General features: G+C 37.7%; 1 protein-coding gene across 5 annotated transcripts in view; it reads left to right on the forward strand.

The window, feature by feature from the left end:
• The window catches only part of SPIN1 (spindlin 1), a 55,761-nt gene that overhangs the window by 18,519 nt on the left and 11,819 nt on the right, over positions 1 to 25,423 (forward strand). For all 5 annotated transcript variants that reach the window (XM_082335716.1, XM_082335717.1, XM_082335715.1 and 2 more), the window contains one exon: positions 13,347 to 13,572. In XM_082335716.1, the coding sequence (XP_082191842.1) occupies positions 13,521 to 13,572 (52 nt within the window). In that variant the 5' untranslated portion in view covers positions 13,347 to 13,520. The remainder of the gene's footprint in view (positions 1 to 13,346; positions 13,573 to 25,423) is intronic.

Genomic DNA, 25,423 nt, shown 5'->3' on the forward strand with positions numbered 1-25,423 from the left:
TCAGCAGAGGAACTTGATTCCAGCCAGCCTTACAGGTAGACAGATGTTAAATGTAATGTAAATGCTGAATTTTAAAATATATGCATATAAGTTGGGTGTTAAAGTAGGTGATCTGTAGAACCTTTCAGCATTGGCATTTAAACCTAGAAAAGTCAGCTTTTGTTTTAGAGGACTAGCGAGACCCAGCCTTACTTACAACTGTTTTGTATGGAGGTGCATCTCACATGCCTAAGGATGAATTACAGTAACTTTTCATTTAAAAAAAAAATCAACAATGCAATGCATTGCTAGTTGAACTAGCTACCATGAAGAATACTTGTGTTTCTGAAGGCCTTCTAGAAACAGCTGTATTTGTAGAGAAGCTCGAGATGGATTTTGCAATACATAGATCCTATTAAAAACAGCAAGAGAGGGAGATGCTGAGTTGATGAAAAATTGGGCCAAATGTTCAGTGCATTCTTCACGGCTGGAATATTTGGCCTCTAAATGGATATTGACAATGCCTGAAGCATTTCTAATATCAGTAGTTTCTGTTGTCACAGGTTGCATGCCATGTAGAGTAGATAGTCATGTCTTAATTATGATAGAAGATACTATTGAAATAAGAAAACTATAAATGAGAACTGTTCCTGCTCTGAAAACTTCTTCAGCTGCAGACAACAGGGAAGAAACTCTTGCATAGTTAGTAGTCATATACTTAGATATCTATACTGTTTCAACAAAGTGATGGATGGTAAGCAGGTCAGAAAGAAAAATATTATGTGATTGCCTCCTGTAAAAGGGAAACTCTGTCCCCCGTGTACATGGAACAGGAATGGATTTCCTGTAGATCTACAACTGATAGCCTTAATTATTTTGCTGACTTTAACAATAAAATGGGAAAACCTTTAGCTCTTTCTCTAGAAATATTGGTTATATCACTCATTCTGTATATCTCAAGGCTGTCCCTTGCTTAATGTATGCAAAGTGCATAAACATATTTTGTGTTCAGCTGTAGTAGGTAAAGTTCTTTCTGGGTTTAGAGTTGTTCCACCTTTTAAACCTGTAAGGTGAAGAAATCACTTGAATTAGCCAGTATAGTTCTTTCTCCTGCTGTACACAGTTGTGCATGCATGGATACATGTACATGAAATTGATTCTGACCAGTGCTTGTTTTCATTAGCTGTCTTCCTAAGTGTGTGCTGCTGAACAGTGAGGAATATCAACTATTTTTGGTTGCATATTCGCTCATCAAGGGAGAAAGGCTGGTGAAGTTAGAGCTAGTATAGTGTGTGGCAGGACTTTGCTTCTTAATGATATTAACTAATTTTGGTCGATTTGCAGAATTTGGTAAAATTACTTATTTTAAACTGGAAGGAAATTTAAAAAAACACTTCCAAATCCTGTGCGGCCTTTTTTTTTTTTTTCTTCCTTAAAGTTGTGTCTAGTGATATAAGATCAAGTGTATGAGCTGTTGAGTTTTATGTACTGTAATGGAAAATACTGCTCTCATTTATAGTATAAAGGCAATAGTTTGGATAACTAATATTTTAAATAATATTTTTGAAACATTCTCTCTTTTAAACTTAAAATACTAGAAATTGCAGTCAACTTGCTTGTGTGTGTCCTGCATTTTGCTGTTGGCTGGCTAAAACTGTTGAATACGTAACTGAAAATTATTTATGACTTGACTTGTCAAATATCAGTTAAAGTTTCTGACAAATGCGGTTCATTAATGCAGATACAGTACTTCACTGCAATGAGTGTTTGGGAACTAAGAGCTGCCAATATGTTAGAAAGCATATTCACCTTTAGATTTTCGTTAAGGTAGTAGCTGATGAACTGAATTTCTGCTGTAGACTTGTTATTAATTTGGATGGCCTTATGAATTTAATTGTAAGTGAGAGATCATTGGGTGGAAGGTGGAAGGGAACCACTTGTGCTAAAACTTCATGGAGAAACATCCATCCTCTAACAAAATGATGGAAAGAATGGTGTGTAGGAGCTGGTCAAAATACATTGGTGTAAGATTAGGGATTAAAAATGGCTTCCTTTTTATTGCATTTTGGACTGGTAGGATGATAGTATGGTTGGGAAATGCTTCTAAAGAAGGCATATAAGAATTTTGTGGTACTGGGGGACTGTGGTGCTGTGAGTCTGCCCATGGTTCTGTTTATGCTGGAAGCTACTTCATGCTTAAATTTGGGAGGGCTTGTTTGCAATTGCTTTTGACTGCCCGAGATTGGCCATTAACACTTGAACTCTTATTCTGGATGTACGCTTTAAGCTCTTTGGAGTGAACTTCAAATAGAACTTCAATCAAAATTGCTTAATTGTCTTCATGGTGATATAACTAGGAAAACTAGTTTTATTTTTTCTGCAGGAAGAAACTGTAGGCTTCTTGATCCAATACTTTAACCTTCAGATCAGAGGTGAAACTGAGGAGTGTAAAGAGTATACGTATCTTTGAGGACGTAGCGTGTTTTTACTAAAAAAAGTAGCGAACTGCTAATGAAGAACTTCAACTCTGAACAAATAAGCCCTGAGCAGTTCCTGTTCATGCATACTTAACAGAGACCCACTGGCGTTTGGCAGCAGAGCTCCCGAAGTCCCCGCGAATGTTTTCTTTCTATCCAGCGTTGTGTGGGCTAGATAGGATTGCAACCATAATTCGGTAGTGTGTCATTTGTTGTGCTGCTGAAGACAACCAGTGAGACTTTTTCTGTTTGTATTCTGTGTTCTGCTTTGTGCCTTTTCTTTAATGGTTTTGTTACTGACTGAAATGCAGAGTTTTCCAGAGTTGATGGCTAAAAGTTATTTGTGACAAGTAGCCCTCAGTGAGAAACCAGAAACCACAGAGCAGCATGTACTGCAGCTAGTTCTGCAAACAGGCTAGGACAGAAAAAAATGCAGTAATCCCAAGAGAGTATTGGTATGAGGAACTAAATAAAAAAAGAGTTGGGCAGCTGATTGAACTGGTCATTGTCAAATGACTGGAGGAATTCTTCTGTAAAGCAATGGTAAAATGACTTATGTAAATGCAGGAAGACCGGAGGCTGAAGTCAGGGAGAAGGCTAATGCAGAAAGAGTGTAAGGCAGTGCTTGGGAAATGAGGTCTTTAAACAAAGTTTAGAAGGAAGTGAAAGACTTCTTGGTTTGCTTTAATTCAGCATTCTGGAGTGGCAGGTAGCTTTAGAAACTATGGTAGCGTTACAGGTGGTTTTGACAGGTAAAAAGACCTAGCCAATGTGAAAAGGTAACTGTATAATAAATGTGGGCAGAGCGAGGCAAGCTCTAAGTGCTGATGGTGGCACAGACTTCTTAACCTGGTACCCTCAAACGAAGCACTTGAATGAACATACGCAGTATTAATAGTCACTTCTGTTGTGTGCTTGTTAAGGCTTATCTCACCTCTGAACCAGTTATTATCCATGTACTTAACATGTTGTGAAATGTGAGAATAGCAGAGCTCTAAAGAACACTGAAAGAATTAATTGTGCTTTTGTAAAGAAAGCCGTGATTAGAGTGAAGCAAATGTAACAGGTGCACGACTTTGCCTTTAATATTTCTTTAACTCTTTATTACATAGCAATGCATTGTGGCAAGTTCCAAGGATCCTACTAGGAAAAAAGTTCGTGATGATTTATATGCTTTACAGTAAGAGAAAAATTTCCCAGAGTTCTGTAGAAGAAAAATCTTAAAAAAAAACAAAACAAAAAAACCAAACAAACAAAAAAAACCCCAACAACAACAAAACAAAAAAAACTTAGACTTTTTCAACTTACCAAGCAGTGTCTGTATGCAAAACAGTTGAATTTAACTTTGAATTTAACAGTTGAATTTAACTTTTCCAGGGTTTGATTTCTGCATTGTACTTTTCTTAAATGTAATTTTTAGATAAGGTTCAAATATTTCAGATTGTTTTGAGGATGCACTGTATTGTACGCTGCTTCTTTGCTTTGTGTTTAATGTGCATATTCTTTGAGCAGATTTTTTTTTAATTGTTCTGAAATATGAAATGTAAGTAAAATCTAAACATTAGTTACACTGTTATCTTGGAGTTTCATCATCTTGGGCTATGACTGTTCATATTGCACTTCTGTAATTTGATCGTGGGATGTGTTTTTCAGTGTTCTTGGTAGTACAGAATTTGCTGAAATAAGATCAAGGGAAAACTGTCTCATAGTTTTAACATATAGGTTGCAAGCCTCTCCATCAGATTTCATTGATCAAAAACATATGTATTTGGGTTCTTGTTCCCACTTTCTCTTTCATTTAACAGCTCTTACTCTGTTAAAAGAATCCAAAGTTATATTTTTAGGCAATTTTGAATATATAAAGTGATTCTGATATGACCCAAGCGATGAAGTCTAGTTACAAAACTTTTGCGTAATAATATCAGTGTCAAAATTGTGACTCTTAATTATTTGGCAATTACATTTTTCTGCTGCGTGAAGTGTTGACGCTGCAACATAATGTCAAGCCTCTGAGAACATTTAGGGATCTTTCAATGTGAAGTGGCAGAGACATGAGGTCAATTTTGTAACTTCTGGGTGGCAGTCTGTGTAGGGTAACTGCTAATTCTGTGTAGCACTTAACTTTCTGCTTTATGTCTAGTCTTGGTGCTCTCTCTAAGAGTAGTCCTCTGACCATTTGTGAAGTTAGCAAGAAAATAGGTGCGGCTCACTTTAACTTGTTAACAGTTAAGGCACTTTCAAACTTCTGATCAATTCTATCCTTAATCATTTATCCTTATCCTATTATCTTAATTTCATGCTAGAAAAGAAATCTCTTTATGGGAAGATTATGCATTGATCTCATAGCTCTGTAGGCTTCTAGAGAAGGGTTTCATTACCATAACTGCACAGTAAAGCTTCCCACACAGTGATTTCTCAAACTACTTGGACAGATATTGGAGAGTTAATAATGGAACTCCTTACAGATTATGTTGAGATTCCTACCTAACTTTTAAATGTAGGAAACTGTAGAGGATATTTCCAAGTCTCTGATGGATCACACTTCAACTTCTGCTTTTGTTTGCTAAGAATCTTTGGACAATTTGTTCTAAGTGCTTTTTTCCTGTCCCACTGAAGAATAAATAGAAAAACTAGACTGGTACAACCTGGGACTTTGTAACCCTGGAGGTAAATACCAGTTCTCTTATCATGTGGTAGTACATACTTACTAAGTCATATGTTCGAATGTGCTGAAATACTATCATCCACATGAAAGATTCTGCAAAGGAAGAAAGCCAGATATTCTTTCTAAGCGGTACCTGAATGGCAGATGAAAACCATGATATTGTGCAAACAGATAAAGATCATATGAAGATTGGTGGGATGGAACTGAGAGAGAAAGACGGAAAGAAATAATACGAAGGGCATGCAGGCTGCACTGCAGTACATGCTGTGTCACAGTATATGTGCCTAATTTTGGCTGCTATTATGGTCAAAAGTTACTGCTAAGTATCTGTAATAGCTTTAATCTAGACTGGAAAAAAAAGAAGGTAAACTGAAATACATCTGAGGTACTTCTGTGCTTTCACTGTACAGATGTTCAGATAGCTATTTGTCAGAGAGCTGTTAGGCTCTTCCAGGCTCTTCTAGTTGAGTCATCTCCAGGCAGTTTATCTTGGACAGTTTACTATTTACTCTCTGCTTCCACTTGTGCCCTACTGAGTAAAATCTTTGCTATGTGTAAATGCTGTGCGTTTCACGGGGAATCCCTTGGAACTGTGTTTGTGGTATGCCACTTGTGGAGACAGATGCTTTTTGAGGCCAGAATCCTACAGTCATGTTGGATATGGAGTTTATATTGTATACTGAGGCCTAGCATGAAATATCAAGCCAGTCAGATGAGAATGAGATGACATCGCTGTAATCTGTAGTTGACCAGAAAGTCTGAAATAATCCTTTGATTGCAGTAGGATTTAGATGCACTTTAGAAAGTGCCATCTTGGTATATTTCTAAAAAGTAGGAGTTGGATTCTACATACCTAAACTTTCAAAAAAGTAGTTCATACTGTCTGGAGAGACTGCCTCCTTCAGTGCTTAATTTCTAGTCAGCTAAACTTTAATAATCAGTTTCACTCATGTGGCACTAGTCAGATCCATCAACTTGTTTTCTTGGGGTGGAAAACATTTGGGAAATCTCACATTTTATGGCTGTTTTTCACCTATGGATTTTATTTTAAAAATGCAGTGCATACTTCTGTCAATGTTTAAGACAAACACCTTACCCTTCATCGTAGGATGCTTAGAATTAACTTCATGAAATTGATCTCTCTCCCAGTAATACAGAGCTTTTCAAGGAGCAGATGCTAGCACAATATGTCCAAACGGGACTTAGTGTGTTCTTCCTGTAATTTTGAACAGTTGTCCAGGATGGTAGTGTTGAATGTAATTAGTCAGGGTTTTGTTGTTTGGTGTTTTTCCGTAGAAGGTGAAAAATCCTACTTGCTTTTTTTTCTGTGTGTGTTCCAGGCAATTGATGGATGCTCTAATGCAGGCAAGAATACACTTAAGAACTTCTGTACCTTGCATCTCCCACAGTAACTATTTATGTAAGCATAAGGGTAATGCAGACTGGGCTAGAGATTATTTTATAAGCTTTTGGAGGAAACAACATCTTTTTAGTGTTTAACCTGTAACAATTTTTTTTTTTTTTAATCAGAAATGGGTGCATTCTGACAGAGGAACTGAGAATCCTGTGCTCACTTGCTCTCTTTACTGATGCTTTTACAACAATTTAGAACTGTAGTGTAGGAGTCCTGAAAATTAGTCTTGCAGGATGATACTCTGATGCTGGGAGGATGGTCATTAAGTCACTGAAATTAAAGAAGATAAGCAAGTTTGTTTAAAACACTGTTTTATAATACTAATTCTAATTAAGTTCTTGCTGTTGTCTTTACAAAGTGGCTGAAACAGTTCATTTCAAATTATATCTGTTGCAAAAATAAGAGTTCTTAAATGTTAGATTGGATTAAGTGAGACAGACTGCTTTAATGATGTATCTCATAGGGAAAATGCAGTGGAAATAAAGAACAGACTTTACTGTTGTCTCAGTAAGAGTTACAGTTTGCTAATTCAAGAGATAAAAAACATGGATAGGAAACATTGGAAATTATACTTTCAGGATTTCTGTGGCTGTTCTTTCCTTTTATTTTTTCTTTGTGTGTAAGAATTTTTGAATGCAGTCTTCAAGAGTTACTATTTGCATGTGTTCATGTAAAACTGTACTAATGCTTCAAGTTAATGAAGTTAATTTAAAAAAAAAATCCACATTTCATCTGAAATACTGTTTCTAACTTTAGTAGAGCTATGGTAAGGACATGTGCTGGAAGAGGATTTAGACAAAACTTGTTCAAACTGTTGACTGAGATAGAAGACTTCTGAAAGATTAATATCCTTTGTAAAGCTACCTATCTAATTCTGAGCCACTGGGATAATTCTTCAACATAATATTACTGTTGATAGTTGTGCTTTTATTATGGTGTTTTCAGGTTTTTTAGGATGCCTAAATTATATCAGCTTCCCTGGTTTTAGGCTATAATATGAAGTTCTTGTCTTCAGAACTTACCAGCAAGCCCTTTTTTGCTCTGTATTATGGTAAATAGTCTCTCCATTTGTTTATGCTAAAATGTTTTAATAAATAATTGTTTATGAATAGAAACTGCAGTGTGCTGTCTCTTGCATTCTGTCTTGTTAACAAAAAATTAAAATACAGGAGTTTGCTGAAAGGTTAAACATTTTTATTCAAGTCCATAATCATCATAAAGTATCATAGTCTGATCCCTAGAATTCATTGGCTGTATGCATGTGCTGCTTCCTCTTTAGCAGAAACTGTAGAGTATTTGCAGTCCCGTTCTCAACAAAAGTCACTTGAATACACACCCTATCAACAAGAGATAGTTGCACAAATTTCAGATTCTTTCAGTCTTCTGCTGAATAATCTGCAGTGCATCACTATAGCATTGCCGCGTGGAGGTAACTTAAAATTTTATTTAAGTTTTTTATGTTTGTCCTAGAATCACAGAGTGGGGTTTGTGTTGGAAGGGACCTTCAAAGATCATCCAGTCCAACCCCCCTGCCAGGGGCAGAGACATCTTCAACTAGATCAGGTTGCTCAAAGACCCATTCAATGAAATACATGTGTATTTGTGTGTATGTGTGTTTGTATATATGCACATACAGTTGCATGCCAGTGCTGCTTGTTTCTGTACAACTGTAGGCAGATAAAACATCTGTGGGTAGAGGAAAAACTGCAGAGGCTATCACAGGGGAGGGATAGTAGTATGTGATTTGGGGTCTTTCGGCTTATAAATCCATAGTTGAAATGTATTGTTCTTCATGGTTGTCAGCTGTAAATCACTTCTATGCTCAGATTTTACATACTGTAATCTTTCTTTTCAGACATCAGATGTTACTACCCACACAAAACCCTAGTGATAGGATAAAAAAAAGTTCTTAATAACCAATATGCTGGATGAAGCTGTAGAATACTTCCAAACAAATTTGGAATTTGAGTGGTTGATTTCTTACACCACAGAAAAGTGTTTGGGGTTTTTTTATTAGGGAAGGAAAAAAAAATAACACAAACTAAAACTGGGCAAGTATTTTTATTCTCTCTGTTATTAGGAGATATTTTAACATTAAGATTGCCTTTGTGGAAGGGGGTGCAGAAGATTTGCATAGGATGATCCTTTCTGTTCATACGGTAAGAATTAGGGAGCGTAAGTAACACACATGCTTCATCCAACTTGTTAGTGCTGAAACCAGGGTACTACTTCAACTGAAATGTGTACCAGCAGTTCTGAGCTGAGTTACGGAAATCAAAATACTGCTTACCAAGGAATCTCTTCAGCTGATGCATTTAATTTCAGAATGACTCCTTCCACCGAACAGTCTTGCGGTGTGTTGGTCCTCAACTACCAGTGCAGACTTGCAGGGGGGGAGTTGCATGCAAGAGAAATGTTTTGGGAATCAAAGCGAAAATGTTGGAGTCCGCCAGGTGGTGCCAGAAGGCCTGCTTGCTGTGAGCGCGGGAAGCAGGAACAGACCTCCTCAGGAGGTGCCAGCCTGTCCTTAACATCAAAGGGTGTATAACATGAATTTGCAGTTCTGCATCTCGGAGATACAAGCAACACATGCTATTACGCTCCCTCTCCTTCCAAACTTTTACCCCAAAAATCAATGCCTCAGCAAATATTCTGATACTATTTCCTTCTGTGTTCATGATGGCAGAATTCAGATACACTATTTAGGAGTGAGGCACTTAACTTTGGTTTTGATGCCGTTAGTATTAATTATGGCAACTATGTTTTTGTGCGACGAACATGGATAGTAGGGTCGTGAAGCTTTCACTAAATGTGGTAAACAACATTGTACTGTGTGTTGCAGTGACATGCATGTAGTTTGGTGGAAAAACAAGCATGAGAGTTAACTGAAACTTAAGCTAGAGAATTATTTCAGGTGTTTACACTTATTTTCATAAAGTTAAAAGCTCATATAAAAGCTTTCTAATGTTTCTAAACACCTAAGTTTATAGAGGGGGTTAAGCTGGTTCACAGTAAAAGCTGCAGTCTGTGCGTGCTGATTTTTCCTCCTTTTGCCTTTATACTTCAAAAAGAATTTCTTACTTACTTTTTCCTGTCTTAATATTGTGTCTTCTTCCCTAGTCCAGTAGCAGGATTGTACCATTCTTATTGAAACAGGTATGATTGACAACTTGTAGGGCTTGCGCTTTTAGTCTAACACTTGACCTTCTGTGAAACACTCCACAATAATTAGAACACTATCGGACAAAGTAGTCATCTAATTTCCACATTGTTTTTTTAATACGTGTGCTGTGATCTAGGAAGGCTTGTAAAAACAAACAAGCGAAACACCTGGGGTGGTGAGTAGTTGTGGCTGATGACAAGTCAAAAGAATGCCTGTCTCTTAAGTGAAACCTGCAGCTGTGCTGCTGGTGACCTGTGCTGTCAGGGGTTGGGGAAATCGGTGCCCAGCTGGTAGTCAGTGGCACTTCTTTTCTGAAAGTTACGGGCAGTCTGTAAAGACTAGTATAAGTTGTTTTGGATGTGTCAGTTTGGATCCAAAAAAGCTACTTGTGCTGGTTTTGCTGTATCTGCTGCTATCAACAGAATTACCCTAAAAAGTTGATTGTTTCATAAGACATCTTATATGCATCCAAACAAGGAGTTACTATTCTTCCTTAACAGTATAGCCTATTGCTACTGAGTATGTCAGAAGTATGTTAAAAACTTCTTTTCCACTTTTATGTGGAACATGACATTCTTCGAGACTTGTAATAAAATTTTGTAATAAGGTTTTGCATTTTGTGAGTTAATTTTTTTCTTGATGATTTTTCATATTAAGAGTTTAAGATATTTGCATGATGGCATTAAATGTGTTGTTTTGTCATTAATCATATTTAAGAATCCTAAGTTTTACAGGTTTTGGTTTATTTTTAATCTTGTAAGTGGGACTTAGTTACATATGCTTTAAAAGTCAAGATATTCTCAAAGTACGTCAGTTTATTTTCAGAAAATCAGGTTTTATCCCACCTTATTAATATCCTCAGAACTGTCAGTGTGAAACTGAAATGTAAATTGAATTTAGAATGCGAGTTTTAGGAAAAATCAAGTTTTATTTGCTTCCAGCAAAAATCTTCAGTAAGGTTTTGAATTAGTGACAGCTACTGGCTTAGTTTCTAGAAAAACAGTTTGAACTGCTGAATCAGGTTTTTACTTCAGTAGCCTTGTGTCCTTACATTCAGAGAGCACAGTGAAACACTTAATGAAGTGTTAGCAAATTAATTGTGACTCTAAAAGAATTAGGAAGTAATTTTCCTTTTTAGAGGTATGACTCCAGATTTGTGGCATAGTAATGATTGGGGACATACCATTAAAAAAAATTAACTGGTAGAAACCCACAACTTCTGTGGTGTTACATTTTTATAAACCTAGCTACTTAACAACCAGTGAAATTAAAATACCTATATGGTACTTTATATTTTTGTCATGAATTGGAAATCGGGGCGGGGGAAAGTATGTCATACATACAGGTACTATGAAATATTTACAGCTTCTTGAATAATAGGTCAATGGCTTACTGTAAAAGGGGATGTTAGTTTCTAAATCTGAAGGCTTTTCATAGTTTGTGGTTTTGTAGCAGGGGGGTTGTTCAGTTTATGCTTTTTTGGGGGTTGGGGGGGGTTATTGGTGGGGTTTTTCAAGTGGAAAAATACAACACTAGATTACAGTCGATTCTCAACTAGTAGCTCCCCTGGAGGAAAAAATTGGATCTTTCTTGTATGCTTATGCAGTGCCTGTGAGACTGAATATGGTGGTATATCACAGCAGCACTCTGAATTCAGAGTTTGTTTTCATAATCAGTGATGCTTCTGTGCTAATGTATTTTCTGATCTGAATCTGAATTCTCTCAGTGCCAGGAGGCACACAAGGCGCAAACATTGTTCTTCCACTTCGATCGGTCCGCGGCTGCGTGCTCTGCAGTCAAGGGCACAGCGCAGTTCCATCGGTTTCCCCCTCAGGACACGGCCGATCCAGCTCCATCTCCTCCTCCTCACTTCGTTACCGATTTTCTCCATCCCCGCCATTTCTGATGCTCATCATTTCTGAAACTTTTTTTTTTTTTCCCGGAAGGAGGTAGTTGGCCTCCTGCCCAACCCCCATGACTTGGAGGGCCAGTGGTTTTTCTGTCAGGGTGGCCTTCCCTTAGGCTGCGTTGGTTCGCGGCACCTTCTTCAATTTTATCTGGTGCACCCTCCAGAGAGGGATCCCCTATCCACCACCCAGGGGACGCGCCTTCTAGCCGTGCAGCCCCAGCCGAAGGACTAATGTATTTTAATCCGTAGTAAAATATTTTTGAGTTTAGTAGAAAAAACAATCCTTATGCTGTTTTCTATTAAAGCAAAGCAAGGTAATTGCTTCCTATTGCATCTTCAGGTGCTTTTTAAAAGTTGACTGTTGTTGCCCTGGTATCATTCAGCATTGTTGTGTATACACTGGTAGATTTCAGGAAGAGATTAAATGTGGGAAAACTACTAAGTTCCTGTAAATGAATTTTTAACTTTAATTTCACAAATTCTTATGAATTTTTGACTGTGAATGTCTAAGTTAGCTCTTCCAAACATAGTACAGATCTTTAAATACAAACTGCAAATTACTGTTTGTCTCCCTATTGCTGTTTTTTCCTAGGAGTATTCCTCTGTGTTGCTCTAATGTTCCTAGAAGTTAATGGGTGTGATTCGTGGAAGAATTGGCAAGTGTTGTTAGATGTAAATGCATTTTGCTCCATAACACTTTTACCATACCTCAAGGCATGTACTTGTATGTTCCCGTATTCACTAAGGCATGAGTATAAGGTATGCTTTTTCCCTCAGCTGGATGACTAGTTAGGGGCATTCCTCTGTTTTTAACCCCTGTATGAAAATTGACAGCAGGTTCCAAAACTGAAATAAAAGAGGGAAGACCAGCGCTGATTAACACTTTACAGAGAGTGTGATGACAGCAGTGACATTTCTTGAGGAAAAGAGGCTAAAAGGAGGATTTGACCTCACTTGTCTTAGCTGTGTGCAGCACTGAAGTAATGGATTAATCTGGATAAATGGTTCCTGTGTCCAGAAATGTTAGTCTGAAATAAATTAACCTGTAATTTTTCAAATTTTCAGGTGATCACAGGTTTCTGTAATTAAATCCTGAAAAGGACTTTAATAAAGTTGTGCTCACTTATCTCCCTCATCTTGAGGAATGTGATGACTAAATACTTTAGGAATCTGATGAGTTTAGGTCTGGAGAATCACAAGAAACTTCTGCAGATCTTCTATGAACTGATGACTTACTCAACAGATGGGTGGCTTGAGTAGTCATTGCAGTGGAATCAGTGTTTTGGTACCTTTTTTTTTAACTTCTTTGAAGCAAAGTTGTTCTGCTATGTGGGTGTGAGGGTGTTTTGTTGTGCATAAATGGAAATAGATGATTTCTCCTTTACCTCTGGTGAAGCTAGTACAGTTTCTGCTAAGCTAGTAGTCATTCTTCCCTGTACTAAGCTCAGTGGGTTTTAAAAACCTTTCTCTATGTAGTTGACTTTTATGTGATACAGAACTTGCCTATGAATATGAGGGAAAGGTAGCAGCTCTAGTGTTTGTTTTGCAGTGTTCTTGCCCATATGCCCTCTGTTTGCTGAATGTTTTCAGAGTAACAGAATATGAAGGAACTTATTGTTGAGTATGAAAATAAGCATTAAAGTTAAACAGAATATTTTTATCTTAACCAAGTCAGTTAATGCTTATGTCAACCAAGTCTCAAATCAAACTATTTATACTTTACCTGTTTTGTTTTTCAGAATACTGTAATTGAAAGTGCATCTTCTACATTTGAGGAAGGACAAATTCATGATTGAATGGTGGATTAATAAGTAGCTGTCTTATTCCAAGAGTAAGAAGATATCCTGGGAGTTGGGAAGAACTGGATTTTCACCCTAGTCCAGCAGCTTTGCTGCTCACTTAAACACAGATGAATGAAGACCCCATTTGGAAAATCACCAGGTCAGCGGTCCAGAGCTGATGCAGGTGAGGTGTTTTTCTGGGTGGTTTTGTTTGGGTTTAGTGGGTAAAAAGTGTTCTTACTTTATAGATATATGTTAATAGTTTTATGAAGGTGTATCAGTCCTGTCTTAAAAGAACATTTACTTTTGTTATACAAGCTGATGAATTGAAAAAGGCATACATAAATTTAGTTTAGCAGTACAGACGTACATATAGGAAGTGTTTAATGTAGTCTATAATATCAAAGTTTTATTAGAACTGTAAGTTACATAAAATTCTAAAAAGGAACAAAATCAATTTTGTTGTAGGATTACGTGGATATATTAAGGTGAGGATTTCTCTTGTTCATCTCAGAAGTGCTTCAACGTAAACAAATTTATTCACCATATATTTATAACTTAGAGTAAAACTCTTCATGGTTTTATAGAAGCTGATCACCTAGTAATTGTAAAAGAGAATCTCTTGAAGACACTACAAAAAATGCAAATACTGTCGCTACTGTGTGTCTAAACTGAAATAGGTTAGTCAAAGTATTTTAAAGGAATTTTTTATTCCGACAAATGCAAAATATGAGTAAGCATTCATCCTCTTATGACTAGTTAGACTTATTCAAAGTTTTGCAGCTTGAAAGACTAATGAATCTCAGTCAGTCTTGTGTTCTCTGTAGTAAGGATTATCAGCAGTGATGCAAAAAAAGCATTGAATGACCAACGGAGAATTGTTCTGTAGGTTGATACTTGGTCCTGTATAAATTAAGCTAGACTGTGCTTCAGCTGTGTGTTCTGCCTGGACTAGTGTGGGACAGGGACTAGAAGTTACCATATGAAAGTTAGGAATTCTACAGACCAGCATTTTGAGAATGAAAAGGTTGCAGATGAATGTTGTTCATTCTTCTGTTCAATTATTTGCTTTTTAGTTGAACTCAATTAGGTAATAAAATTGTTTTGTATATTTAGTCAATTTTTTTCTGTTAAAAAATTATTTCATGTTTTTCGGGGTGGGGAGGTTCGCTTCCTATTTTATGCTGCAGCAAAATTCACTAGTTAGTGACCGGTGCAGGGAAAGACTTTGTAGACACATGATGCAGCATATTTTCTATCACCAACCATTGTGAATTGGTGCTTTTCTAAAAACCTCAAGAAACTGTCATGTATAACTGAGAAAGCTCAGTGAACTTTTAAAATAACCAAGCAGTAGTCCATTCTGGTGCTTTCAAATACTCATCTAATTCATTGAGAACTAAAGCAACTGATATTGGAAAATTTCCTTGAAACTCTTTAGAAACTTTCAAAACTGTGTTTACCTGTGATTAGCTTACATTAATGTTAATTTGCTGTCACTCATTTGAAACATCTACGGATTTCAAAGGTAACTTAAGCAAACACTTTTAATAAATTGTTTCAAAGGGGAGACCCAGTACAAAATCTTAAATGCTTGGTTCAGTGAGTTTTCATTCCGTCAACTGACGAGACATCCTTCCTCTTGACACTAGCAGAGTACCCGTGGGAGTACAATTGTATTTGTAAGAGAAAAGAAACGAGAACAGGCTTTGACCTGGTACTTAACTTCAGTCTTGTTGACTTCTAAACATCAACTGGGCACTGTGCCCAAGTGCAAAGAATTAAGACATTAGGTTTTTAAAGCAACAGTTAGAAGAATTTTATTTAAAGACTTCAGTGTGACATGCGATGAACAACAAAACTACGGCACAGGTTTGAAGTGTCATAACGTGAAACTTGCGTAGAGGGTAATTATGTGGCTGGATTTTTTTGTCTGAAAACCAACCAAGTTAAGCTAGGACGTTTTACTTACATACGTTGAAAAGAAAATTTTGCTTCCTATTTGTTCTTTTGACTCTTTAAAAAAAAAGAAAGAGAGAGAATTCATAGATTTATTTTGAAGAATCACGTGTTCCATTATTTGTTCATTATAGTTTGTCCTATAACTGTCACCATGCCAAATTGTCATTAAAATTGACACACTTTAGATGCCATTTTTATTTTTTAATATCCGTATACAACAGTTACAGTTTCTCTTCATCTTTTTTTCTGTGAAGTTTTTTAATCTTAACTGAGAAGTCCTTAACTTATATCATTTGATTAATGTAGTATCACTGTCATTTAAATAGAACCCATAATATCATACATATTTGGTCTGCCTCAACTCTTGGCATAGTCGTGGCCTAGGCTTGGGTGTTGCCAGGGTTCAGCCTCCAGCTATTTTATTCTTGAGGAAGACAGCTGCTGACCTCCTTGCTGTTGTTGCTCCTCCTCATGATCATATTTGGTAGGCTCAGGCTAGATAGCTTTTAATGCTGGGGCGGGGGGGGGGGGGGGGGGGGGAGGGAGGGAATGGAATTATCGGCTGTTTATTTCTTGATCATGGATATGCATTAGCAAAGAGTACAGCAGGCAGCCATCATTAGGAGACTGCATAGCCCACTCTACAATGAAGGTTGGGCATGGGACTTTTAAGGCAGCTACTGAGTAAGAAAGACAGAACATTTGTTTATCGCACCCAGTAGTTTCACTGATAGTGGTCAAATTCTTCCTTTGAAAGGAACAGCCAATGCAGTAATTGAGTTCATCAGAGTCTATAAAATGATGGGTTTGATGGCTGGAAGAGAGGCCTTGCAATGTGATATGAATTAAGATTATAGCAAGTTAGTTGTTTAGGGTTTTTATTTTTTAAAAAAGTGTTTCTAGGAGAGAAAGCTATCAAAAGTGCAACCAGGTAAAGTGACAGAGTGGTTTAGGCAGCAACTCTGTCTTCTCTTTAGAAGGAGAATTTGGTTACAAGCAGGTGAACAGATATTCTTCCTTAGTTTTATGTTAAAAATTTATTTGCTAGGGAAGAATGACTTTTAGTACTGCAGTTGTGGCAGTGTTGTGTGCATTCAGATTAACTATGTGTCTGATCCTTGCGACGATTTATAGGCTTTCAAAGTGGTCATGGTGATGTTTTGGGTTGGGTTTGTGGGTTTTTTGTTTGTTTCTTTTTGTTTTTCTGGGGTTTTTTGTTTGTTTGTTTTTTATTATTTTATTTGGGAATGTTAAGGATTTACCCTAGTTAAGTGATTACCGAACATGACGGTTACTTTATCTGAAATAATTAGTACTGACAGTTACAGTGGGGGTGAGCATGACATTTGTTACCTACATAATTGGAGAGAGGTTTGACAGATACTGTTACATGGATAAGGAGTTGGCTGGATGGCTGCATCTGAAGAGTTACAGTCAACAGCTCAATCTCCAACTGGAAACCAGTAACGAGTAGTGTCCCTCAAGGGTCTGTACTGGGACCAGTACTATTTAGTATCTTCACCAGTGACATAAACAGTGGGATTGAGTGCACCCTCAGCAAGTTTGCAGATTACACCAAGCTGAGAGGTGCAGGTGATTTACCAGAGGGAAAGGACGCCATCCAGAGGGAACTTGGCAGGCTTGAGGAGTGGGCCTGTGTGAATCACATGAAGTTCAACAAGACAAAGTGCAAGGTCCTTCACCTGGGTTGGGGCAATCCCCAATATCAATACAGACTGGGGGGTTACTTGGGGGTACTGGTGCATGAAAAATTGGACATGAACCATCAATGTGCACTTGTAGCCCAGAAAGCCCGTCATATCCTGGGCTGCATCAAAAGAAGCGTGGCCAGCAGGGCAAGGGAGGTGATTCTGCCCCTCTGCTCTGCTCTCGTGAGACCCCACCTGGAGTCCTGCATCCAGATCTGGGGCTCCCAGCACAAGAAAGACATGGACCTGTTCGAGCAGGTCCAGAGGAGGGCCATGAAAGTGACCAAACGGCTGGAACACCTTTTATGAAGAAAGGCTGAGAGAGCTGGGATGTTCAGCCTGGAGGAGGCTGGGGAGACCTTACTGCAGCCTTTAAATTTTATAAGGGGGGCTTATAAGAAAGATAGAGAGAGGCTTTTTACCAAAGCCTGTAGTGACAGGACAAGGGGTAATGGTTTTAAACAGAAAGAGGGTAGATTGAGATTGAACATAAGGAAGAAATGTTTTGCAATGGTAAGGCACTGGAACAGGTTGCCCTGAGAAGTTGTGGATGCTCTGTCATTAGAAGTGTTCAAGGTCAGATTTGATGGGACTTTGAGCAACCTCATCTAGTGAAAGGTCCCTTTCCCCAGCAACAGGGGTGGGCTAGGTGATCTTTAAAGGTTCATTCTGTGATTCTGTCATTTGCTAGAACAGCTGTGAAAGAAAGTCTTGTACGTTAACAAGTAACTTTCAAACAGGATTTGCTGTTAGAGCATTATTGATGCAAATATCTTATTTTGACATTTATTACCTTCTGTTTTTAAAGATGGTCACCACTTCCAAGAAACTACACAAACATGTAGTGTTTCAGAACAGCTAGATGCTTCAAGTGGAAAATAAGTTTTTAAAAGTCCTGCCTATAAAATTTCTATCACCTGGGAGTAGATAATACAGCATTCATATATTATTTCTATTATTAATTTTTCCTCCTGGTTAAAAGATGCGGTGAAAGCACAGAAATCACTTACAAAATTTGTATTTGATCTGTTAATCATGTAAAATCATAAAATTGTGGGATTCTAGGAGACTCTTGGATCAGGTACAGGCTACAAAACACTACCTGGAGGTATAGATAAGCTAGTGGTTGTGTCTGGTATTTGTATAGGCCAATATGATTACTGTTAGAAAATTTAATGCATTACCAAAGCTTTTTGAAACTGACTTTGATTTCATCCCATTGTAGAGAACTTATCAGTAGTGACATTACAGGTGTGGTGGCTTCTTTGACAAAGCCAATTTTCATCTGTCCTGTCTGTCTGCCTACAAAGTAAATGCTTTGATTTGCTGTAAAGTAGGTGTAGAGGAAGAGGTACCTTTGATTAAAATCTCTAGGCTTTTGAAATATGTCTTTACTGGAAAACATACTTCATAGTTCCATCTTGAGAAATAAAGAGTAGCACTGAAGAAAAGAAGGAAGTCTAGACTTTATTTTTTCACAACACTAGAGTACGTGGCTACAGGCTCCCTACAGTTTGTCAAAGTATAGAGTTGTTTTCGAGGATACGGTTCCAGTAGGTCAGCCAGCTGCCCCTATGCATGGCAGTATGCCCGTCTCTCTAATTAGTATATGTCTGTCTCCAATATAGGGGAATACAGGTTTTTTTAATTAGCATTATATAGTATAATTGGTTGTAAAATAAGTTGTGATGACCCTTGTGTTTACACTTAGATTTGGCCTTTTTTAGTCTAGTGATCACCTGTTTAATGCTGTGTAAGTAACAGGCATGGTCCTCTACAGTCCTTCCTAGCAGTAATCTCCTAGAGGTGCAGAATCCCACCAAACTGCCTGATGGTCAGGTACAATGGTAAAGACTTACTGGGTGGTTTGAAACCAAACTAATTTCTTAGTAAAGAAAAGAACTAGGAAACATTAAGTCATATACAAGCTTTTGTATTTTTTTCCCATTTAAAAGCAAGTGTAAATTGTCTTTGTGAACTAAGAAAAGAGATCCCACTCCTAGATGTGACTTGATGAGGTTTGCAGTGAAATCTTCTGGCAGAGTCAGAATTCATTTTATCTCTGTACTTCTGGTCTGCTTTGATTGATTAAAAGAGCTTTCTTCCTTCCCCAAACTTGCTTGAGGTTGGGCAGTACTAGGTGTGAATAAGTATGTTGATGTATTTCTTAGGTCCCTGAAAGTAGTTCTGAAATAGCCTCCAGATGCAGAATAATTCCTGTGGGATTACTGCTGTTCCCACAGAAGATTCTGAAATACAACTTAGAAACATCTGGCTTTTGCTGCTTGCTGTAAACACAGATGATATTCAGAGAAATAAGATATTGTGGTGTGTTTTGAAGAGTCTGTCTGATTTTCCTGGATTGAATGGAGGGTGCCATCTGATGTGACAATAATAAAAACATTGCCAGTAGCTTTCTCCCAGCCTTCTCACTAATCTCTCCTTCTATACCCACCAGCTGAAATGACATGTGTACTTCCTGTGGAGTCAACATCCTGAAAGAATGTTTGGTTTAGTGTGTCTTGTCTTATCCTTTTTCCATGTCTGTCTTTGCCTAGTGTAAAGTAGAAGTATTCAGAAACATGGTTTCTCGTTTTGCTGTTGAATTTTTAAGGAACTGAGCCTCAAAAAACACAGACCTTGTGACAATTAAATGCTTAATTCTGTTGCTCTTGACTGGGAGTTGGAGTTTGTGCTCACTTTCTATTAAAAAAAAAAAGTGTTTCTGTGCTTTTATGTAAGTGACTGAGACATAAATATTTTCTCCTTGCTGAGATCCATCAAAGTTTGAATCTTCGCTGCTTATTACAAAGAAGACTAAAACTAATCCATGTACTTTGATTTTTGTTCAGTATTAATTTTTTCTGTTTTTATGGTCAGGGCAATTTAGTTGTACAGAGTATTTTGAGGTTACCTAAAATATGTAATTCCATGGAATGTTCTAGTTAGAACTTGTCTTTCCATAGTTAAAAGGAGGTAAAGAATGTGAATTTAAACCCATTCAATGGCATTCATGCTGTATAGGATGTAATAACTCTCCTTTATTGTTCTCTAATTAGTATTAACATCTTTGAAGTCACCCTGCAGCTTGTGACCAAACTGTGCTTGACCCCAAAACACTTGGTACACAGATGTTTTTTTTTTCTCTTGAAAGATTTGCATTAAGATACTGCCCTTGAAATGTTTGGAATTTTTTAAATGCCTTTCTGCTTTGAACTGGGCACTCGACAGAGAATGACTAATACTAATTAGGCTTCTGTCCCAAGCTATTTAGATAGCACTGGATGTTTCAGGAGAATTTATATGAGCCAGGTTACTGCTTTGTTATGTTCCACAATCATTAGGTGAAGGAGATCATCAGCAATATAAGTGTATGTTAAAAGTTAATGTAAAAAAAAAAAATTATCTCTCAGAAAAAAAAAAGTTTTAAGTCATTAAGACATAGCAATGCAACATCGTAGGCATCACTCATTAAAATGTCATGCATTTACAAATAAACACCTCTGTAAAGAAACTCAAGAAGCTCTTGCTAATTCTAAATTGGGAAAGAAGAGTCTTCTGCAGAGCTGACTTCTTGCCACATAAAGATAAGTTTCATGTCTGTTTTATTTTGTGGTAGCTTTACTTCTTCCTTTAATCTTGCAAAAAAGCAAAATACACAGGACTTAAGATATCCTTACACATCAGAAGAATTTTAGCATTTCCAATTGATTTCTTAATTTCTGTAGGGAAAAAAAGAACTGAACAGCATTTCTAAACATTTTTATTGTGAATTGGTTATAATGGGCTTTACAACTTCAAAGGAATAGTTTTTGCAGCCATTCAAAGACCACTGTGCATTAGCTGCTTGAAACAAATGTTTTACTTGGCACGGGTCAGATGATATTTCGCAAGGAAGAAATAATAGAGGTGCTTTGGGGTCCATAGCTGTTCCTCTGTGTGACAGGGGCTGTTCAGTGTACTTTTTGTATTTCTATCTACTACTGGTGCTTGTGTCTGTTGGAACATATTGTTCCACATCGCTGGACTTCAGTGTAAGCTCCTATTAGAGAAATGGTCTTTCACATGCTTCTGTTAAACATATAAAGGCCTGTACATCTTATTGATGCAATTTTGAGGGTTACAGCATTATGTAATATATGGTCTTCAAGCGTGGAACTAGTTTCCTAACATGTAAAAACTGCATTTGCTTGATTTTTTTTTATTATTATTTTTTATAAATAACATCTGAAATTGTTTTAGCAGTTACTTTAAAGCATGACTTTGTTTTAGATGCTTTGGTAATAAATGGGAGAAAAAGCAGTTAGAAGCGGTTCTGGTGTGTTACTACTATTTTACCTAGACATCATCCTTGTTTTTTCGGTGGCTGAAATGGGATCAGGCAGTGAAACTTGGGGTGGCGACAGGTGCTTGTGTGTGTGTTTAACAATACAACTGCTGCATCAAGCTGTCTTACTGTTACACGTGCATGAACTGCTTAAGTTGGCTTCTTTAATTGTCTTGATTTCAGAATCCTCACTGAAGATTTTAAGGATTATAGGTGTACTATATGAGTGTATCTTGTTAGCAGTAAGGAAGATACTGTCCTGAGTGATAAATAATAAAGCGGTACTGTTGGCATCTTGAACACTTACCTCTGTCTGTGCCATCATCTTCTCCGAAGTTTAGGTACAGCTCCAAACTCTGGATGTTACTGAACTTTGGCCCTATGAGTAGCTCACAGAGTTCTTGCAGCTTTCCAGTGGCAATGGAAAAAAACATTGCTAAAGGAGTTCTCCTGGTAGAAGAAAGATTGAGGCAGGAAGATTTATCAGTTAATTCTAATTTTGACCTTGTTACTAGAGTGTGCTAAATGTAAGGATTCTGTGCTGTTCCATCCGCCTGTTTAGAGCTGCTGTAGGGGACAGAGATATTCATGATACAGTGAACTCTTGCTACAATTTCTGCAACTGTCTAGCCAAGTGAAGTCCTACACAATTCAATAGTTTAACCTGAAGATGTCTTTAAAAGCTCCTTGACGCATTACTGAATTCAAGACAGTGCAAAATACAAAGGTGAATTCTGGCAAATAGGCTTGTGGTCAGTATGAGAGTGGGTTTGTCCTAGGATACTTGCTATAGTATCTTCTTGAAAGCTTGTTATATTCATATTAAACATCCAAATGCCATAACTTGTGTATTGAACTGGGAGCTATTTTAAGGTACTGACTGACATAAGAAGCTGAGCAGTGCTTAGTTGTCTTAGTAGGCTTTGGTTTAGAGCTCACTATATAAACGAACAAGTTGAATCCTATCAAAAATATGAGGTTCCGAAGGTGAGAAGTTAGTGAACAGGGCAAACACCCATTCCCAGATGTCTGCATAGCCTCTCCTTTGTGTTTATTGCAGTTTCTGTAGTCAATCTTCTTTCTGTGTACATCTAAAGTTCCTATTCTTCACTTTGGAAGATTAAACACTTTGGACTTCCCTTCTTGTGTACAGGTTCAGAGTCCTTGAGCAGAGGACGGAAAGGAAGCTTTGTGCTGAACCATGCTGCAGAATGTGTGGGTGTTATTTCTGTAGTGTTTTTAACGACTAGAGCTGATGTAGCCAAAATCTTACTTCGTCTCATCAGCCAGTAATGTAAAACATAAAATGTGTGTTGATGTTAAGATGATAGAGTTCCTCTACTTTAGAAGAACAGATTGCTTTTTCTAAGTATTTTGTCTTTAATAAAACACCACCATATTTGTATAAAACATGTTTTATTATATTATGTATCAATAAAACGCAGACACCTTATATACAGAAGACATAGCTGGCAATATGATCAGAAAGCTTGTTTAGTCGTAGTAGTCAAGTCCCAGTGTCTTTTGGGTTTCTAATCAAGCTCTTTGTGATACTGTTTTTTTTAATTTCCAGCTAATAGTCCTCATAAGCATGCAGTTTGACTGTTATAAGACCAAATAATTAAAAATTGCAAATAGGATCTTTACTGTAGTAATTGGCATGTAAGGCTTAATTTTTGAAACATTTCAGGTGTCATTACAGCTGGAAATGCAGGTTCCTGAGGATTTGATACGAGCTTGTGTTGTAAATGTAAGATGTACTAGTATTTTAATACTGCCATTTTTGTAGCTTTGTATGTGTCCTCTTCAATTTTTCACATGAAAATGCAAAGATTAAAATATTTATGAAGACTTTGAAAGTTAATGGTACTTCTAGTGCTTGAGTCTCTTGCATGACACTACCACTATCATGGAAGTTTTTAACATATATATTCCAAAGCTATGCTTGGAACATGCACATAGTATTAAATTTAAAAATAATTTGTTTGTTTAGACCTATAGAGAAACTCAAATATTTATCTGTAGGTGTTAATTTAAGCATCCATAGTTGAAATTCTGGGCATGTTTTTACGCACACGAGACATTAGTTACATATGTGTCACTCCAGCACTCTGACCAGGTTCTTTTAGATGTTGCAGACAAGGAGGGTTTAATATTTTAATACCAATTGAAGATACTCAACGTTACATGGCATTCTGATTTAGCAAAGCAATATACTGAAATCACAACATAATCGTAATACAGCAATTGCACTATGACAGTGGCTATCACAGTGGCCTCTTGATGGTGTGAGCCACCTCACTGCCTTTTGTCCTGAGCCCTGTAAAAACCCACATGGCTGGCCCATGACTGACCTGCCCTGTAGTGCCCAGGAGACTTGGCAGCTGCCTGTCCTGACCTACAGGCTCTGATCTGTCCAGCATGTCCGAGATGTCACATTTCAGCATGGTGATTTGCAACTCTTGAGTATTCTCCCACCACCCTCTCCCTTGCCTGTCCCCCATCCCTCCCCAGCAGCTGACAGGGAGCTGCCTGGCCCAGCAAACAGTATCTCCTGATTTAGCTGAAAATTTAGTTTGGAGATCAATTTAAGAAGATAAAACTTTTCACAAGGGGATGCGTCTGGTGGCCGCTCAATTTTTATCACGATAGCAACCGCTTCAAAGTTAAATTCTTTTTCTGGACATGTGAATAATCATTATGAGTGTTGTGGTTTAACCCCCGGCCAGCAACTAAGCACCACACAGCCACTTGCTTACTCCCCCCAAGGTGGGATGGGGGGAGAATCAGAAGGGTAAAAGGGGGGGAACCTTATGGATTGATATAAAAGCAGTTTAATAATTAAAAAGAGATAATTTTAAGAAATCATAAGGAAAAGAGAAAGAAGGAGAAAAAAAAAGATGAGGAAAATAAAACCCAAGAAAGACAAGTGATGCAAATGAAAACAACTGCTCACCACCAACATGACCAGCCAGTCCCCAAGCAGTGGCCCCTGGCCAACCTCCTCTCCCCACCCCCACCCCTCTGCCCTGTTTTGTTGCTGAGCGTGCCATCGTATGGTATGGGATATCCCTTTGGTCAGTTGGGGTCAGCTGTCCCATCTGTGTCCCCTCCCAACTTCTTATGCACCCCCAGCCTACTCGCTGGTGGGGTGGTGTGAGGAGCAGAAAAGGCCTTGATGCTGTGTAAGCACTGCTCAGCAGTAACTAAAACATCCCTGTGTTATCAACACTGTTTTCGGGACAAATCCAAAACACAGACCCATACTAACTACTATGAAGAAAATGAATTTTATCCCAGCCAAAACCAGTACAATGAGGAGAGCGGGAGAATTGGGATCGAGCCAGACATTTCCTGGCTATTTATCATCTTCAGCATACATAGCAGCCATCACTTTAACAGCGTCTATTTGAGTTGACCTTAAGTAGATGAACCCTACACATGTGGGCATTGGATATGATCTGAGGCTGCAGTTTTCCTTCTTAGAACTCATTTTGATTTTTCTAGCTGTGCACATCACCTTTTATACATCATGTTATCTTTCATAACTGTTTTTTTCTATCATCTTGTTCTTGCACATCTTCTCTGCTGACTTCTTCAATACTGCTTGCAAGTAGCTTTCTAACAACCAGCACAAGTCTACTTTCCCCTTTCTTCTCTCCCAACTTATTAGTAGCTTTCCATTGTTCTTATTCATCCCAAAATTTCACTGGGATCAGTGCAATGTTCTATCCATGAAAAATCCTGCTTAGGATTTCTCCATTCCTCTTTTAAAAATTTATCAGCTAGCTTTTTTGCAGCCTTTGTTAACACTCACAAAGTTTTATACCCTCTAAACAGTAAGGGGACTGTCTGCAGGCAGTCTTTTCACTACCCTTCCTTACTCATGGCGCAAGTCACTTCTCTTAGGCTCTTATTTATGACTAAAGTGCTAAATCAGAATTCCCAGTATTGTTGAATTTTTACTAAATAGCATTCACCCTATCGTGTCACAGACTATCATGGCCATGATGCCAATTAGTGTCAAGAGTCCACCA

The sequence above is a fragment of the Platalea leucorodia genome (genome assembly GCF_965183815.1).
Source record: "Platalea leucorodia genome assembly, chromosome: Z".
Taxonomy (NCBI): Eukaryota; Metazoa; Chordata; class Aves; order Pelecaniformes; family Threskiornithidae; genus Platalea; species Platalea leucorodia.